The sequence below is a fragment of the Oryzias latipes genome, chromosome 21 (genome assembly GCF_002234675.1).
Source record: "Oryzias latipes chromosome 21, ASM223467v1".
NCBI classification, from domain to species: domain Eukaryota; kingdom Metazoa; phylum Chordata; class Actinopteri; order Beloniformes; family Adrianichthyidae; genus Oryzias; species Oryzias latipes.
Window position 1 is genome coordinate 11,146,119 of NC_019879.2, and position 18,407 is coordinate 11,164,525.

General features: G+C 39.5%; 1 protein-coding gene across 1 annotated transcript; it reads left to right on the forward strand.

Annotated features, from left to right (window-relative positions):
• The first annotated feature begins 72 nt into the window (after window positions 1-72).
• ttf2 (transcription termination factor 2) lies at window positions 73-18,230 on the forward strand. The gene is made up of 23 exons (XM_004081620.4): window positions 73-184; window positions 393-498; window positions 698-784; window positions 1,472-1,541; window positions 1,857-2,633; window positions 2,743-2,863; window positions 3,535-3,711; window positions 3,816-3,970; window positions 4,892-4,973; window positions 5,404-5,535; window positions 6,875-7,025; window positions 8,030-8,135; window positions 8,796-8,980; window positions 9,522-9,675; window positions 9,799-9,890; window positions 11,115-11,191; window positions 11,470-11,612; window positions 11,691-11,870; window positions 11,993-12,051; window positions 16,089-16,242; window positions 16,350-16,432; window positions 16,598-16,672; window positions 17,640-18,230. The coding sequence occupies exons 1-23, from the start codon at window positions 157-159 to the stop codon at window positions 17,782-17,784; spliced, it is 3,339 nt and encodes a 1,112-aa protein (XP_004081668.1). The 5' UTR covers window positions 73-156; the 3' UTR covers window positions 17,785-18,230.
• The last annotated feature ends 177 nt before the right edge of the window (window positions 18,231-18,407 follow it).

Here is an 18,407-nt window from a genome sequence, read left to right on the forward strand (position 1 = left end):
TACCCAATCTTTTGGAAATAAAAAAAGCCCACCCTTTCATGGGGTGTTCCTAAAACCGGATGTGCCTTCTGGACGTTTTGATTGGTCGAAACAAAAATACCCGAGTTTGATGACACGCAGGGCAGTTAGAAACCAAAGCTTAAATACGTTGAGACAATGGAGAAGGTTTTGTGCAGTGACCACGGTACGTCAATACATATTATTTGATCTTGTTTAAATAAAATGTGCTGTCGTCATTTTAAGTTTGGAAACGCTTGCTGTCATTTAATGTCATGTTAGCATAGAATTTTCGTTTTGACCTAAAACTTAAACTAAAGTCAAAGTGTAGCTCGTCGATAGTGGTGTGGGACTTGCAAATTTCTCAGTTTTTCCGTATCTGCTTTCTTTTGCAGGTGGCATTTGTATGTTGAAAACAGGGGTTAAGGACGGACCGAGTAAAGGCAAAAGTTTCTACGTCTGCGTAAGCGAGCAGGGCTGTGACTTTAGTCAACAGACCAGGTAATTTCCCCAATGCCTCGGCCTCGCGGGTGTGACTTTCAGTTTTAAAATCTAGTTTTTATTTTAGAACTTTCTATAGTATATTCAGAGAGATCAGTTATCTACAAGTGCAGAATATATAGTTTAGTTTGATAATGGCGTGGTTTTGTGTAGGTTTATGATTATGCCTTGTAATAACTGTCGCTGTCATGTGTGCCAGTCTCCCTCCCTCCCACTGCATCAACCATGAAGATTCAATGGTAGAACTTCAGGCCATCAGCTTCAGCCAGAAACACCAAAGCCACAGGTATGTGTGTGTTTATCCTTCACACTTACAGACCTCCTCTGACGAAAATTGTGTTTTTAAAATGTTTTCATATGTGTTGCTATAAAACTTAAATGTTGCATTTTTCTGATGATGCAGAACACATAAAAAGAAAATCAGGCTTAAAATTGCTTTTCTGGGTCTTTCTTTCTTTAAATCATTGTAAATCAGGATCAGAAGAAAAAATTGTGTTTATAAAAACAGCTTATTTGTGACGTAGAAAATCCGCTGGATGGGTCGCAAGCTCCCTGCTGCGCTCCATTCTGATGCATCCACTTGCAGACAATTTATCTCATGTACGTCTTTGTTTTCCTCGTCTGAGCTGACACCCGGCTCAAAACTGTATGGGTGGATAGCTCTGATATTGTTCGCCATTTCTGTCGCACCAATAGCTAGTGTGAGAGTATGTATGGGTTATGGGTAACGGGTTGCTGTGCACCAACTGTCCCACCCACAACTGAACTCAGAGGTGAATTTCTTATAAACAACTGCCGCTCTGCAGAAACTACCTCCTGGCAAACGACGCAGGGTTCAATTTAGGTGGAAAAAAAGTATAATTACAATTAAAAGACAGTTGGGAACGCTTTTGCAAAAGATGATTGGTTTGGGGGACTTTAAGATGGGAATGTGAAATATGACTCTTCTTTTCTTTGTTTTTTTTTTTTCAAGGCTTTACTACAGATGCATTGTGGGTAAAAAGTCCGGACAGAGATGGTGTGGTAGTGTTCCTTGGACTACAGTAAGACCTGTTACACATTTAATCTCAAACCAAGGCGGTGACATCTCGTCTTTAATTCAGGACAGGCTTCTTTCTCATCTCTTAGTTGTTACATTTTAATTTCTCTAATAAAAACAGCATCTTATTGTGTTGTAACTGCACATTTTTCCTATCTGATATTCCTATGAATATCTTGCATTTTTATATCATAAGAAAAATTACCTGCAATAAGTCACCACTCAAATTTGATCAAAATAATACAGTTCTTTTAATTTACATAATTATTTTCATTTGTGGTTTGACTTCTTTATTAATTCTTATCCTATTCCACTGCAGCAAGAAAAAGAAAACAGAATCCCTCTGTTAAGCACACAGCTTCAGCCTTCCTGCATCCCTCCTATCAGAAACCCTTTTAAGGCTCCTGGAAAGATGTACAAAGACTCTGATTGGAAGAAGATGGAGGTTGCTGGACACAAGGAGAGCGAGAAGAAAAACATGAAGACAAGTCACATGGCTGAAGGTGGAGAAGGTTTTCGGAAGGAAATTGCAGAAAAAATAAACACCTATCAAGGTAAAACACTTCCACAGGGGATGAAGATAAAGAAGAGGACATCGGGGGAGGACAGCAGCAAAACTGACAGCATAGAAAAGACAACAGCTGTGATCACAGAAAAAACTGAGAAGAAGCTTGAAGGAGCGCAAAATAAGACGTCTACATCAAGCACAGAAGTTCAGCCTGAAAAAATGAATCAAGTTTCCTCTGATGTTCACAAAAGTTTGCAAACTAGTGACAAAGCCCTGCCAGGGAATCAAACTGACCCCCCGGTCCAAAGGAGCATCACTGAATCCAAACCCAGCAACAGCTCACATGCTTCTAGGAGCCCTGGCTGTGTTGCTATATTAGATGAGGATTCTGAAGAGAGCAGATCCAACAGAGATGAAACCAATGACGATGTAGTGTTTGTGTCAGAGAAACCCGCCTCTCAGAAAACCACCCCGACATCTGCGATCCAAAAGACCATAACCAACTTTCCAGGGTTCCAGTGTGTGGCAAAGCAGGGAGGCCCTAAAGAGAGGCTTAACCTGCTGTCTGTTCAGCTCAAACAGAAAAAGGTACACAGGAAGTTTTTCTAGTAAGAATAAAAAAAAACAAATGTTTTTCTGTCATAACAGGAAAATAGACCTTCTCTTAAGATGTCATTTCCTTTTTTTGTCCCTGAAGGCCACTCTCTCTGCTATAAATGTGGCTGCTTTGCCAGATAAAGGAGAGAAACTGCAAATCCAGATCAAAGAATTGGAGGACGAGCTGGAGTCACTGAGTTTGTCTGCAGCTTCTCATACAGGTGAGGTGTCTGCCACACTCTTAAGGTTCAGAAACACACGGGTTCTGTCATTTTGATTTACATATTAGCTTGTTGATGCTTATTGAAGGTAAATGAGGAATGACTATAATACAAAGACAGTTTCAAGTCCCACTCTAATGATATTCTGATCTAATGTAAAAGCGTTCCAAGTAGTTTTTTTTAATCATTATTATGCTGTTTGTAGCCAAAAAAAAAGAAACAGTTGTTTTCTAGGACATATTTTCTGCCGAGCAGCATTAGAAATTCACCATTACCAGTGCAACAGAAATGCAATAAGAAGTAATATTGGGACTATCAAGCTGTAAAGTTTTGAACCAGATACCAGCACGGACAAGGAAATCAAGAGCTTGTGGCCGGCCGATTGTAGCTTCTGCCTGACTACAAGCTTTTTCAAATGGCATTACCCGTATTCAGTTGCTTCTGATTCTCAACCATTTGAATAAAGAAATACTCAGAAATGCAACTTAAAGTTGAATTTTCTTTGTCCTCCATCATCAGAAAAATGCTGCAAGAACATGTTAAAAACACCCAAAACACAATTTTCATCAGCGGGTCTTCAAAGTTCCAAACTTTGATTCGCTAAATTGGTAGATTTATTGTTTCCAGGCTTTTATTCATTCACCAACACTGTCATAAAAATTTTTTTTCAGAATCAGTGGATGAGAGCAGAAAACCCGACAAAGGCACCACCTTCAGTAATCCATTTGACCGACAGGGGGGCAGCATCTTCCTCCCCACTCCTCCAGTGCCGGGCCCGCCCCAGATCCAGGGTGCAGGCAGTTCTCTGGGGCTGCAACACAGTCAGATGCCTGCGCAGACGCATGGGGGTCAGTAGTGTGCACTGTGCACACTTCTCTGCTTTTTGTCCAGCTCCTCTGTGACTCGTTTCATACGTCACGTCCCCCCCAACACGCTGGTCTCATTTGAGCAGGCGATCACATGCAGGCCTTTTACGGTGGAAGGATGACTTATGATCGCCTGCTGGCTGTGAAGAACGCCACATGTGAAGCCATCGACCATCTGCACAAATCCCTGGAGTCTTGTCCGGATCCTGAAACTGAAGTTACCGACCCCAAAGGGATCAAGGTGTCACAGTCTTGACTCTGTTACATCTTACAGCACAGGTTTACCCCACACACACTTAAAGAAATGCCATTGCTGCATTCATGTAATTGCCTCTCCTTTCCAAAAGATTCTCTACGTTTAGTATAGAATTGATTATTTTTTACTAAAATAGACAACTAAATTAATCAGAGCAATGCAGTGATGTGGTTTTAATTTAAAAAGCTAAGTATAATTTGTTATTGTCTCAAATAAAGCTACCCGTATTTGGCCAAATGAGAATATTTGCTGCTTGAGCTTGAACTGTGTTTTATTAGGAAAAACCTTGAAGTAATATTTACTGGTAAAAACGCTTCAAAACCACAGAAATATAAAAATAATGCTGGTTGGGGCCAGATTAGCCTTTGTAGGAGGAAGGTGAGTTTCAACTCGCAGCAGCAAAAAATAATCGTTTACTTTTTTGTACAAAAAAAATGTTTCATTTAAAAATAGGAGTTACAACATGCGGTGATAAAAAAAAAAGTTTCCTCGTCCTAACTGTTTTCAAAAAACTAAGAGCCGTTGGGAAGGAGTCGGGAAACAAGTCTAAATCTAGAATCATCACTAAAAATATGAAAAGACGAAAGATCCATTTCATGATATAATATGGTTTTAATTTTGTGAATTTGACATAATTACAAACTATTAATTAGACTGGATCTGGATCAAACAATGTTGTGTATTCAAGATTGAACATCATTATAAAAAAACGGGTAAAACTGCAAAAAAGACAAGAAACAGTGAAACAAACAGCATAGCCCAATGATGAGTCTAAAATATAATAAAGTAAGTCAATTTAGTTTGTCGAAAACAGACATAATCTTTGAGTTATACATGGTTGTATGCAGTTTGAATACAGTTGTGAGGTCATCCCTCGGTAACGGCGTCTCTGTGATCTTCCCCCAGGTGCCTCTGATGCCCCATCAGAGGAGAGCTTTGGCCTGGCTGCTCTGGAGAGAAACGCAGAAGCCGTGTGGAGGGATTTTGGGTACGCTGAGACGTTTAACTCTGCTTTAGAAAGTGAATCATCACAAAGTGCAAGAAAACAATATTTTCCACAGCTTACTGACCTTCACTTTGTTCACTAAAGGACCAGGAAAACAGAACAAGGGAGTCATTTTTTCCACTTTACTTCAAAATTTGTTTTATGTCAATCACCACTAAAATGTCCTTCCTGGATATGATCCAACTGCTCAGTCAGTGCACAGTGCAATTTTTATGTCTCTCAATGATTTTTTAATGTAAAGCTGTAGTGTATCTTTTCCTTTTTTTTGTAACTACGGTACATCCTTGAATGTTGTGTGTTATCTCTGAAGAACTAATATTGACCTTTTACTAAGCCTGGTGAAGAGAAGGAGACAAAGCTCTTCAGACACCACCTTATGTTTTTACTCTCCTTGTCCTCTTCTTTGGCTCAGCGGATGACATGGGTCTGGGTAAAACTCTGACCATGATTTCACTCATACTGGCTAAGAAGATGAAAGCTAAAGAGGAGGCCAAGGAGAAGGACCAGACCAAGACCAAGCTGGATAGCTGGGTGTCTAAAAGTGGTAACATAAACCTTTTTCTTACAAAGTTGGGTCTATGTAATAATCCGTTTTGTTGTTATTTTTGTTTACATATATTTTAAACTGGGGGGGTATTCCATAAAGCAGGTTATGCTAGCTCCCACGGTAAGTTTGAGGATAAGGAAGCGGATAACCTCAGCCTTCAGTTCCAAAAATGGAGGCATGTTTCAGGGTATGTCAAGTTGCCATAGTAACTCATGCTCGAACATAACCTGATCTGGAGCAGGTTTAGTTGAAGGTTAGTTGGTTTCAGAGAGGTGAAAGAGCATGGCGTGTCCATTTGAAGATGATTTAGTGGACGAAGAAGCTCATATAATACTTTTTCCACTATGAGAGGATGATAAGACCACATATGGATGTTTAAAGATAAACAGTTTTACATTAATCTAACTTAATTATTTGTTTTAGTTAAGATTAATAATTTTTGGGGGTTTAGTCAACCTAAAAATAACACAGACATTTATCAGACATTTATTTTACTTTCATTCAAACAAATTCATTTACCGGTAAGTAGATGTAACTTTGGTGCTGCTGTTAGATCGGAACCGCAAGGAATTGTGGGATACCACTCCCTTTGCCTGTCTGGACTGTTTGGGTTTAAGTGTGGATTTTTGACCAAATGTGTTTAGTTGTTTAGCTGTTTTACTGTGTTTTGCTGAGTTATTTTGTGCTGTTATATTTAATTATTTCTGCACTATGAGTGAGAGGGAGGAAAAGGATGATGAGATTATTTATCACTCCTCCTGCTACATAATGTTGTAAATTAATATGGAAAAACATTTAATTCAATTGGAGTAATATGACATTTAGTTAGATAAATATGTAAATTTGAGTTGTATAAACAATTATTGAGTTTTATGGACGAAATAAATTTAACTCAACTACTTGTTACCAGTTGAAGTAATTTGTTTAAGTTGGATAAGTTTTATATATATGCGTCACAAAGAAAATGGAAATAAGATTAGAAACTCATGCATTTACTCTGTCCGTTCTTTTTCTGAAAGCAGAAACTCTTGGGATTTGAGCAGAAACTTCTTTTTTTGTAACGCTCTGTTTTTCTCCACGCGTTTCCATGGTGACTCGGGAAATCGGCTATCAATTCCGAATGCCTTTATGTACTTGCCGTGCACGCGCATTAACCCAGGGTTACCAAGTAGAGCGTAATTACGCTAACTCTTATCCGGTCTTTTGGAACCAACATACCCAGAGTAAGCAAGTTCAGACGGATTTCAGCCAGAGTTCAGGGTTAAAGTCAGGTTAGTTTAAACGTGCCTTCTGGAATACCCCCCTGTTCTTATGTTTGTTTTTCTCCGTTTGTTAGATCCTACCATTGTTGCTTCTGAAGGCACTCTGATCATCTGTCCTGCTTCACTGATTCACCACTGGAAGAAAGAGATCGACAAACGTGTGAAGAGCTGCAGGCTAACCGTCTACCTGTACCATGGCACCAATCGACAGAAAAGTGCCAAAGTGTGAGAATCAAACACTTTAAAAAACAAGTTGTTGTGTTTTTTACCATTTTAAACAACAGGAGAACCTGTTAGAATAAAACATCAGAAAAGGGTCATTAGCTCAGTTTGTTCCTTTAAATAAGTGTTCTAGAAAAACAAAAAGCATCATGTCAACTTTGTGAGTCAGTCTTTCACCAATCGAAAAGATATAAATCCAGCTTTTCTTTAATGGAGGGGTTTTCAGCTTTAAAGAAAAATGCTTTTGCATTGAAAAAAGCTTGTAGTTGTCACATAGAAGCTACAATTGGCAGGACACAAGCTCCCTGCTCCACTCCATTCTGATGGATCCATTTACAGACAAATAGATCCATGGACGTCTTTGTTTTCCTCGTCTGAGCTGGAATCTGGATCTAAACTGTACGGCTGGATAGCTCCAATAATGAAATAATGATCACCATTTTTGTTGCATCTGTTATGTTAAGTTGGAGGTTTGAAGGGCTGTAAGATAGTGGGTGAGCGTGTTAAGAGATGGGTGATGGGAAGTGGGGGTGGGCTATCTCCACACCGACAGTCATGCCCACAACCCAGAGGTGAATTTCTGATGACCTGCCGCTCTGCAGAAACTATGTCTTAGAAAACGACAGTTTTTTTGATAATTAAATAATTATTTAAAAGATGATCGGAGTGGGACTTTTTACATATATAGAATATGACTTCATACTCTGTGCATTTTAGTGCTTACTAAGTAAAGAAAAACATTTTTATTTAATTTTTATTTTGCTTTTATTGACAAACAAACTGACTTCAAAATGTAGTATTAGAGCTTGTGCTAGATAGCTTTATTTAACAAGAGCTTAAAAGTAGATTTGATGATGAAGGAGCAGAAAGCACTGTTTCTTACCTTAAGTAGATATGATTTCACACGTTGGAGTAAAGTTCTTGTAGCAGTAATTGGAAAAAGCCCAGATTTTCATGAGTTGTTTGGCTCCTAACAAGCTGAAAATAATCCTAACTGTGCACTTCAGGCTGGCAGATCATGACGTGGTGGTGACCACATATAGTCTGGTATCCAAGGAGATCGAAGTCCAGAAGGAAGACGCCAACAACCCCAGCAAAGACCCTGATCCTGAGGTATTATTAGAATGTAGTATCCATTAGGAAGTAGGGTTTAAAATAACAATCATCTGAGCTCATAAGTTAGATGAAAATATAAATCTCAGCCTCGATAAAACCGTTGAAATTTTAATTTGTGAGGATAGGTCTTTGGTTGGACAGCAGCTGGCCCCTGTGGAGAACGTAGCACAGCAGAAGACTGTTTAAGTTCAGGGCCATTGTGACCAATTCCTCAAACCCCCTGCACAGTGCCTTCACCAGGAGGAGGAGCAAGTCTACTGTAGACTAATGTCCCAACGCTGCTCCACAGACAGACTGAGGAAGACTTTTGTCCATTGTGCTATAAGATCCCATGACAGAGCATAAAAAGAAAGCCTCGTTGAATTTTAATATTTAAATGTGTTTATGGTTTTATTGTATTGTACTTTATAATTGAATATTTAATGGATTTATTATATTCATAATTAATATTTAAATAATTTTAATGAATAGACTTTAATCTTTGGTGTTTTTATGGTGTTATTCTTTTTTTTTGTCTGATGTGCTTGTGTGGTTGTGAATGCAAGCAGCTGATCGCTTTTCTCTGGGATTAATAAAGCTTCTATTCTTCTTCTAACTTCGTCATAACGGTGAACACGCTTGGCTGTGCACCTCCTTACACGTGTCCTTCTTCTCCAGGCATCACGCTCTTCTCCTTTTCTGCGAGTGAGATGGACGCGAGTGATTCTCGATGAAGCCCACAACATCAAAAATCCCAAAGTCCAGACCTCAATGGCAGTCTGCCAGCTGAGGGCCCAGGCCCGCTGGGCCATTACCGGCACACCCATCCAGAACAACCTGCTGGACATGTACTCTCTGCTAAAGTAAGTCAAAGTACTAAATGTTCTGCTTACATTTATATTACAGCAAAAATTTAAAAAAATCTGATCCTGTGGACTTGGGGGGCCAGGCCCCCATTCTTAGGGCTGCAGTCGTTGAGGTGATTAAAAAAAACTCATAGGGAAGACAAAATCTGTCTCGAGTTTCTTAAGACTCTGAATTTGTCTCCAAAGTCAGGGGGCAGTATCTCTTGGTTGGGGTTTCCTTCTGTGGAGCAGAAGGTTCATTTCCAGCTACAGTGGAATCACTTAGAAATTCTCTGTGAAGCAGAGGCACCCAAAAGGAACTTGGTGTACAGCACCACCTAATAACCTGCTTATTGCAGCTTGAAAGGCATCTTCAACCAGTACAAGGCTTTTAAGCAAGCCCAGGACACACAGGGGATGAAATATCTCATCTGACTGCAGGGGAGAGGAAGGTGTGAGCTTCTACACTCAGGCTGTTGCCCCTGCAACCAGAAGCCAAAGATATTTTGGAATAACATCCATAAAGTGCATAAAACTCTTCCCATATCTTCCCTTTCAGGTTTCTGCGCTGTTCTCCATTCGATGAGTACAAACTGTGGAAAGCACAGGTGGACAACGGCTCCAACAGAGGCAGAGAGCGGCTCAACATCCTGATGAAAGCTCTGCTGCTGCGACGAACCAAAGACCAGCTGGACTCCACTGGAAAACCACTGGTAGGGGCACTCCCACTCAGTCAGACACATGTCTACCAGTCCACTGCTTCGAGTTTTATCTGTAAAAGTGTCACGACAGGCCTATGGTGCATCCCAGCTGACCAGAAGTGTGAAATGTTTCAGGTGTCTCTTCCTAATCGGACCTGCAAGGTGCATCAACTTCATCTCTCTGAGGAGGAGCAGACTGTGTACGATGTGGTGTTTGCTCAGTCCAGGTAAAATTGGAACAGTTCTCCACATTTCTTTATATTCCTTTTGCATTTACATATTAGTATACGAGCTGGATCGTATTTATTCAGGTGTTTAAAGTGACCAGAAATAGAAAAAATACCTTTTCTTAAACAAAACTGTGAGCTTTTAAAAATGTACTCAACCTTTTGACATTTGGCTGCTTTTGCTTTAACTTAAACTGCACTAAGTCCATGCAGAGGACTGGTTAAAGTGGAGGGACGTTCTAAACCTTGCTGCTGGAAACAGAGAAATCCTTGAAACCAAAGAGTTTTCTTTCAACCAAAAGTTGCTTAGGATATTTTATAAAGGGCATCTTTGGAAAGGCTCTGAACACAGCCCAAAATGTTGAAATCCCTCAAGGAAATGAAAGCACAGCATCTCTGTGCTCCTAGTTTACAACCAGGGAATTTTAGTTAGAATAGAGTGTGAATCCTGCAGTTATGAGCTTCTCCTGTTTTTTTTATTTTTCACAAATTTTATGGTAATTTCTTAACCTAAATGAATTTTCAACCTTCAATTGCCAGAACCCGCTGAATCCCTTTCAGGGTCACTGGGCTGCTTAAGGTCCAGCTACTGTTGGGTGAGGGTGGGGTACATCCTGAAAGGGTCACCAGTCTGTTGCAGGGCTACACACTCACATGCACACCTAGGGGCAATTCAGATGTATCAATTGACATATGAAGAAAGTTCTTGAACTGTGGGAGGAAGCCAGAATGTTTTGAGACAGGACCTTCTCCCTATGAGGCGAGAGTGCTAACCGCTGCACCATTGTGCAGTCCAATTTTTAAGGCAATCTGAGTAATTTTTAAATGTAAAAAAGTAAATAAAAATTTTTGTCTTCAAAATCTTTTTCTATAGTTAGTGCAATTTTTTCTTTACAAGGTTAAAAAATGAATTTGTTATCCAAACAAAATTTTTGAGTTTTTCCTGACAGATGCGTTATTAAAGGATTCGTGAGTTTTCCATTTAAACTTGAATGAGGAACTAACAACTAAAGTTTAATATTTTAATATACAGTGATGAAGAAATGATTCCATAATGGACTTACTTATCAGGACAAGAACCCAAAACCTGTTCACCTTTAAAACTGTAAAGATGGAAGACATTCTATAAGAAATGCCATTTAAGAAACTCTCTGGTCTGTATCGACAATAAACAAAACAAAGATATTTAAAACAGTCGTCTCACTCTGGATGTTTTTCCCTCAGATCTACTCTGCAGAATTATCTGAAGAGACATGAAGGAAAGGACGTGGGAAACTCCTCCTCCAATCCATTTGACAAAGGTGAGATAAGGTTTAGACAAATAAATGTGTTCCTGTGTCTTAGTGTAGGTAGCCTTACAATAAAGAAATGTGATTTTTTTTAAATTTTTTTTATTTCCTAGTAATTGCATTTTTAAAGTTGAAAACTTTTCAACTTTAAAAACCAAGTCCAGATGACAATTATTATACCTACTACTGCGATGAAAACAACCTGGATGAATGAGAGTCTTCACAGACATAATTCCTTGTAATTGTATTTCTTGTTGCATTTTTCTAACACCGTTTGTGCCGTCTTCCAGTGGCACAAGAGTTCGGCCTGTCTCAGTCTGATTCTGCCGCATCAAGCTCTCAGCAGCATCAACAGTCCTCCAGCAGCATCCACATCCTGTCCTTGCTGCTGCGCCTTCGTCAGTGCTGCTGTCACCTCTCTCTTCTGAAGAAGGTCGGCACTCTTTTTTTGCATCCTCTCACAGGAGATTACAGCCCTGGAGGACAAACCAGTTTCCTTTTCTCTGTTCAGACGCTGGACTCCTCTGAGCTGCAGGGGGACGGCATCGTTTTGTCCCTGGAGGAGCAGCTTAATGCTCTGTCGCTGTCCTCCAGCCCCTCACCATCAGATGCTGACCCCAAAGACACAGTGCTGCTCAATGGCAGTCGCTTCCCCTCACGGCTGTTTGAGGACACCAACAAAAGCACCAAGGTGCCAACCAACTAGAAATAGAAGGGTTCTGCTCATGATTCTGATAGCGAGAGCTTTTCCTAAACTAACTGCATTTTGTTTAACAAAGTGTCTTTTGCTTTGCTTTTTCCCAAATGTTATAGATTTCAGCTATCACCTCTGAGCTCATGGCAATCAAAGAGAAGAGTGACGACCAAAAAAGGTGAAGCTACTAATGCATCTTTTACTTATCTCTTCAAATAATCTTATTTCTTCAGTCTGTCATATTTTTACCTGTTACCTTTACCTGTCTTCTGTCAAACAGAAGAGGCACACAAAACCTTCTCTCTGAGTTTGCTTCTTGCTAAAGCCTTAAGGCCCGTACACACCGGGACGAATATTCGCCAGGCGTTTTTCGCCAGCGTTTTTCGCCACGTTTTTTGTGTTCACACCCAGGCGATTTTCGCTGACGATGAGCCGAGCGAACATGCAATTTCATTCCCTGACATTAGATGGCGCTTAATGTAAACAGAAATACTCCTGTACACAAGGTGGCGCTGCGCAACTTTAGGCTTCTTAAAGTCGCTTTTCACTCAGAAGAAGAGAGCAAGTATTTACGCGCTTGTCAGAATCATACAAAGAAAACATGAATATTTCAAGCACCAGTAGCTCCAACTGGTGCTTGGTTCGGGGATATTTTAGAATGTCCGTCATTATTTCTTCGCGGCAGTGTAGACGCTACTCGGCGTCTATCTTCTTCGCTGGTATGTGTGCTCAGCAAGGCAGTTTGTGTTTGAGCGCCCCCAAGTGGTGTTTTACTGTAACTTCAGAAGCTCCAGACACGTGTGCAAAAGCGCCATTCTCATTGGTCGAATAGATTTCGACGCGACGCGTCGAAAAAAAAAAACGAACCCGAGGCGTTTTTTTTTTTTTGACGGTTTGGCGCTTGGCGTTTTTTCGCCTCGGTGTGCACACTCACATTGGTGCCCTTTGTTTAGTCACGAGGCGTTAAACGTCGGCGAAAATCGCCGGCGAAATTCGTCCCGGTGTGAACAGGCCTTTAGTCACAAATTCCCTTACGGGTGTATACAGACTTTCTGCAGGTGAAAAGTCTGTACAGGGCCCACAGGTGGTCCGCACGAAATATCAAAGTTTTAGACCACTCTGTGAACCTGTAGAGCAAAAATATGTGTGCAAACTTTTTCTACTGGCATTAGGCCTGCACAATATACCGCAAATTTATCGTTATCGCGACATCAAGCTGTGCAATATGCATACCGCAAAAGACGGCGAAAATCGCAATAAATGGTTACCTTAAATGTGCTAAAACAATCTCATGGCAGCTTGAAATATTGAACAAATGAAATAAATCTCTTTATGCATTTAACCAATCGGAAGGACTCGTTTACGTTGTTGATGTTTGATGTTTGGCTCCTACGTCGACAAGGGTCATTTGGAGTATAATTTTTAAACTGTTGCAGTCAACACGGAAATTATGTTTTTGGTTGTTTTGCTATTTGTTTATATACCGCGAATTATATCGTTATCGCAATATTAATCACCAATATCGCATATCGCGAGTTTTCCTCATATCGTGCAGCCCTAACTGGCATGCTGCGAGCATCGGGTCATAGTGAACATTTAAACAATGTGTAACCCTTGTGCAATCCAAGGCATTTTAACATTGGGAGTGGGGTCATCTGAATGTGATCTTCATTGGTATCAATGCATTACATAAAATCCTATTTCACCTTTATCCACCTTTGTCATGGTAGGGATAACACATCAAGGTCATTTTGACCCCACAAGATAGCACAAGGGGTAAAGGTGAAGTAGATGAGACACATGCACGTTGTACAGATGTTCTTGTTTTCTAACCCTGCGCATGGCGCCTGTTAGTGCTGTTTGCATGATAAGTATGCACTGTTAGAAATGAGGAAGTTAGACAAGGGCTGTGTAGTTTGTGTGGACATCCTACACGCGAGTCACGGCTACTTGTGTCTTACCTTCACACCCTCTGTGTGCAACATTTGCCCACGGTCAATAAGAAGCTAGTACTCCAATTATCTTACCGACGACTGGAGTACTGTGTAACACCATAGAACAGCATCACTCTCACGTCAGACAAGTGTGTAACTCGCATTATCTTTACAAATACTCCATGATACACTTACAACAAGCAGGACTATGGTACGTTCCTGAAGGTAGTTGTACGAGCCTCAGGAGAACTGCAGGACACACCTCTGCTCCCGTTAAGATACTGCCTCTTCTCTCTACCACCCTCAAAAGGCCCGAACAACCCAAAAGGCCTAACTTGTCATACAGGTGTTAACTCTCAGAGACGTATTCTGGTTCAGTTTTAGCTTGGGATCTACCAGACCTCTTCCTGGCAGTTTCTGAGAGGGTTTTGATGATCCCACAACTGACACCCACTGACACGTTGACTTCCTTTGCAATTTCTTAGTGAGAAATGAAAATCTTACATTCTAAAAAAAAAAGTAAATTCTTTTAATGGTTTATAAATGTTTTTATGGTCTTGCTCTTTTTATTTAAATAATATTATGTTAAAGTATGAACCCTCGCGGACCCTGAGGACCTCCGGTGCTGGCCATTTAGTTGTTCCTAAGGTGAGGACCAAAACTTATGGTGAGGCTTCGTTCTGCCATTACAGTCTTCGCCTGTGGAACAGCCTGCTGGAGAACCTCAGGGCCGCAGAGACTGTAGAGGTTTTTAAGAAGAGGCTCAAGACCCACCTTTTAAATTACACTTTTTGTTGATTTTAACTGCTAATCTATTCTATTAGTTTTAGTATAGGCTATTTAATGTACGGTGTTTAATTTCATTTTATGTATCTTATTTTCAATTTTATGTTTTTATATATATCTTATGTTTTTAATTTTAGGCTCTTATCATCATTTTAGCCCCAGTGTTTGTGGGGATCTTTTCCTCCAGGGCTCGCCGGCTTGGTCGGTGGTTGTTGCCGTGGTCGTTGCCCTTGCTGGGGCAGCTGAAGTCTAACTTTGCAGCTTCATGGCTGTGAAGTGGACCCCGTTATTGTCCCAGTCTGGGTGGGGGCTGTGGCAATGCTCCCATGGCCAAGCTGGCTCCTGGTATGAAGAGATTCCTAAATACTGTTTCCTCACAGCAGAGCCAAGCCTTACTTGTTTATTTTTTTGTTTGTTTACAGTTACATAGTCGTTATTCTTTGTTCGTGGGGGCCATGGGTCATATATTTTAACGGAGGGGAGTGGGAAGGGTGGGTTGGATTTTTATTGTAATATTGTGTGTTTTCTGTTTTTAATGTTACAGCGCTTCGAGCTGCGCAAGTGCATGAGAAGCGCTATTTTATAAATAAAGTTTGATTGATAATACCTGAACATTTTGAATTAGGTATATTTGTTAATAAATTAATAGCAATGCCAAAACATTTTATTTGCCTTTGTCACTTTAATATTATGGCAGAAATCACATATTTTTTTTTTGTTTTTAACTTTTTCTTTTTTTAGACCCTTGGCAGTTCACAGGGTGATTTTGTATTATTTAATCCTTTCCATTTTACTTAAAGATCTTGATTTGGATAGAATAAATTTGATAATCGAAATGTTCTTCAACGTATGCCCTGTAATGTATGCCTGTTATTAATTGCACATTTCAAAGGTCATGCAGCTTTTTAAAACAAACCAGAGTTTAAAGGCTAAATTTTTTCATTCATTCATCTTCTACCGTTTTATCCCTTTCGGGGCCACGGGGCTGCCGGAGCCTATCCTGGCCACTTGTTGGCAAAGGCAGGGGACACCCTGGACAGTTCGCCAATCTGTTTTTAATTTTTAATTTTTCTTTGTTTTTTTATTAATTATTTTTATTAGGTTTTTTTTTATTAGTTATTTTTGCATTCGTTTTACTCTAAAATACATGAACGGCTAGGGTCAGGAGCGCACTTATTTTGCATGTAAATACGTGAACGCGTACATTTGTGTGCAACAGCAAATGGCGTTCAGCCATTTAAACAGCCAACCAGTTGAGCTACAGGTGTTGTTGTGTTTCCTAATGTCATTCAAACAGCACATGTAACCATGACAACCGACCCTAACCAATAAATGTAAAAAATATATATATATACAGCTCTGAAAACCTGCAAATAATGGTTGTTATTTTTGCACGTTTGTTTAAAAACTAATAAAAATAGTGATCTCTAACAGACCTTTTTTTCCTGCATATTCAAAATTCACACAACAGTATTTCCTTTCTGGGATCTTGCAGTGTTATTGTGTCACAGTGGACAAGCATGCTCAGCATTGTTGCCGTTCATCTGAGGCGGATAGGCTTGACATTCGGAGTTATCGATGGGTCTGTCAACCCAAAACGCCGCATGGATCTGGTGGAGGAATTCAACACAAATCCTAAAGGGCCTCAGGTATGCCTCTTGTTTCTCAGCAATCACACAAAAAAAGATTGTGAAATTTAAAATGGGGATGAAATAATTCTCTGTATTTATGAAGGTTTTTTTTCTGCCTCTTAAAGGTGATGCTGGTTTCTCTTTGTGCTGGAGGCGTGGGACTTAACCTTGTTGGAGGAAATCACCTCTTTCTCATTGATATGCACTGGTGAGAGTGACACAAGCATGTAGCGGGGGGAAAGAGCAGAGACCTCCTCTAAACCTGGCTGGACATTTTCCAGTTTTATCAACCTAAGTGCATTATAACGCTAAACATGTTAAATTTGTCAAACTGTAATATCAGTCTACATTTATCTTTTGATTATTCCAACAGGAACCCTGCTCTAGAAGACCAGGCTTGTGATCGGATCTATAGAGTTGGACAAAGCAGAGATGTCACCATCCACAAGTAACACACCAGTGGACACTGTTCCATTACCCCGACGACTACAATTTTCTGTTATAATAGGGGCTGGATTAAAAACATCTGATAATATATCTAAATATCAGAGTAGTTCTAACCCTAACCCACTCAGATGATCTTTTGATTTATTATAAAATCGTTCCCAGTGGTGTTTTGACTATGACTATGCTGTTTTTAGCCCAAATTATAAAAAAAACGGTCGATTTCTAGGACATAGTTTCTGCTTCATCAGAAATGTTTGTTCGAAGAGACTGTTGGCGTGGAGTAACCCCGCATGTTTTCCCTTCCTCGTGACAATATCTCACTATAAAGAAAAATTAATTATGATGAATTAGCCTAACATTGTATATAAAACTCCCACTCTGATTAAAATCTGATTTTTTGTGTTTTTAACTTGTGATCTTTTTTTTGATTATATAAGACATATATAAAGAAAATTAGGCTTAAAAATTGCATTTCTTTATTCAAATAGTTGTAAATCAGGGGCAGACGAAAAAATTGCAGTTTGAAAATTGCATTGCATTGATTTCGAAAACACGCTGGGCAGGCCACAAGCTCCCTGCTCCGCTCCATTCTGATACATCCACTTGCAGACAAATGCATCCATGTACGTCTTTGTTTTCCTCATTCGAGCTGGAATCTGGAAAGCTCCAATATCGCTTGTCATTTTTTTTACCAGCAAAATGCAACAGTATACCCGCAACTTGAAACCGGATTTTTAATAAACTCCTGCCGCCCTGCAGAAATTGTCTTAGAAAACAACAAAGGTTTTTTATTCGGGCTAGAAACAGCATAATCATAAATAAAAAAAGACCACCGGAAATGCCTTTTACAATAAAATAGATCAACAAATCATTGGAGTGTGTCTATAACTGGTTTAACTTTGAAAACACTGTCTCTTGATATATTATGGAAAAAAAATTGTTTTTTTTTTTTTTTTGTATGCCATCAGGTTTGTCTGTGAAAGCACAGTGGAGGAGAAGATTTCCATTCTGCAGACAAGAAAGAAGGAGCTTGCCCAGAATGTCCTCTCAGGAACAGGAAATACCTTCTCCAAACTCTCCCTGGCTGATCTCAAAATCATTTTTGGCGTCTGATTGAAAAGATATTATTGGAACCTTCAAGACACACATTTATTTATATTACTTCTCGTGTTTGGAAGTACTATAATAAGTCCTGAAACATTTGCACTAACACCAATTATCAGAAACTTTACTCTAATTTGTTATTTCAAGGCAAAAACCGGTAATTTGCAGACCTTTAGTTTATTGCAGCCATTGTTACTTTGGAAAAGCAGTTAATTTCTGTTGGTGAACATTGCTTCAAAGTATGGAATATTCTATTTTTTTGTGGTTGGAAATGAACATATTTGTCACCCTTTTTTGTTCTAGTAAAATTGCTGCTATTATTTGCCCCATGTATTGTATTTATATATATATTTCATTTCCATTTAAATAAATTCAACTACATGGTGATGTAAGCTGCAATTATTTCAAATGTAAAAATTGTCTTTTTAATAAAACAACTATAGATAGCAAGAGTTTATGGCTTGTGTTGGCTTTTTTTCTATGTTGACTTTAGGAAACCCCATAATTCTGGTTTAATATGAGAAATATTTACAGATTACACCAAATAATGTCAGTTGTACTTTTTTTTTTTCATGCTGTGTTTTCTTAGCTTGTTTGACATCAAAAATTCCTAAACGTAACACAAAACATGT

Coding starts and splice junctions, on each gene's coding strand:
- ttf2 (XM_004081620.4), top strand. CDS start 157: ATGGAGAAGGTTTTGTGCAGTGACCACG. Junction 785..1,471: donor CAGAAACACCAAAGCCACAG/GTATGTGTGTGT, acceptor TTTTTTTTCAAG/GCTTTACTACAGATGCATTG. Junction 5,536..6,874: donor TAGCTGGGTGTCTAAAAGTG/GTAACATAAACC, acceptor TCCGTTTGTTAG/ATCCTACCATTGTTGCTTCT.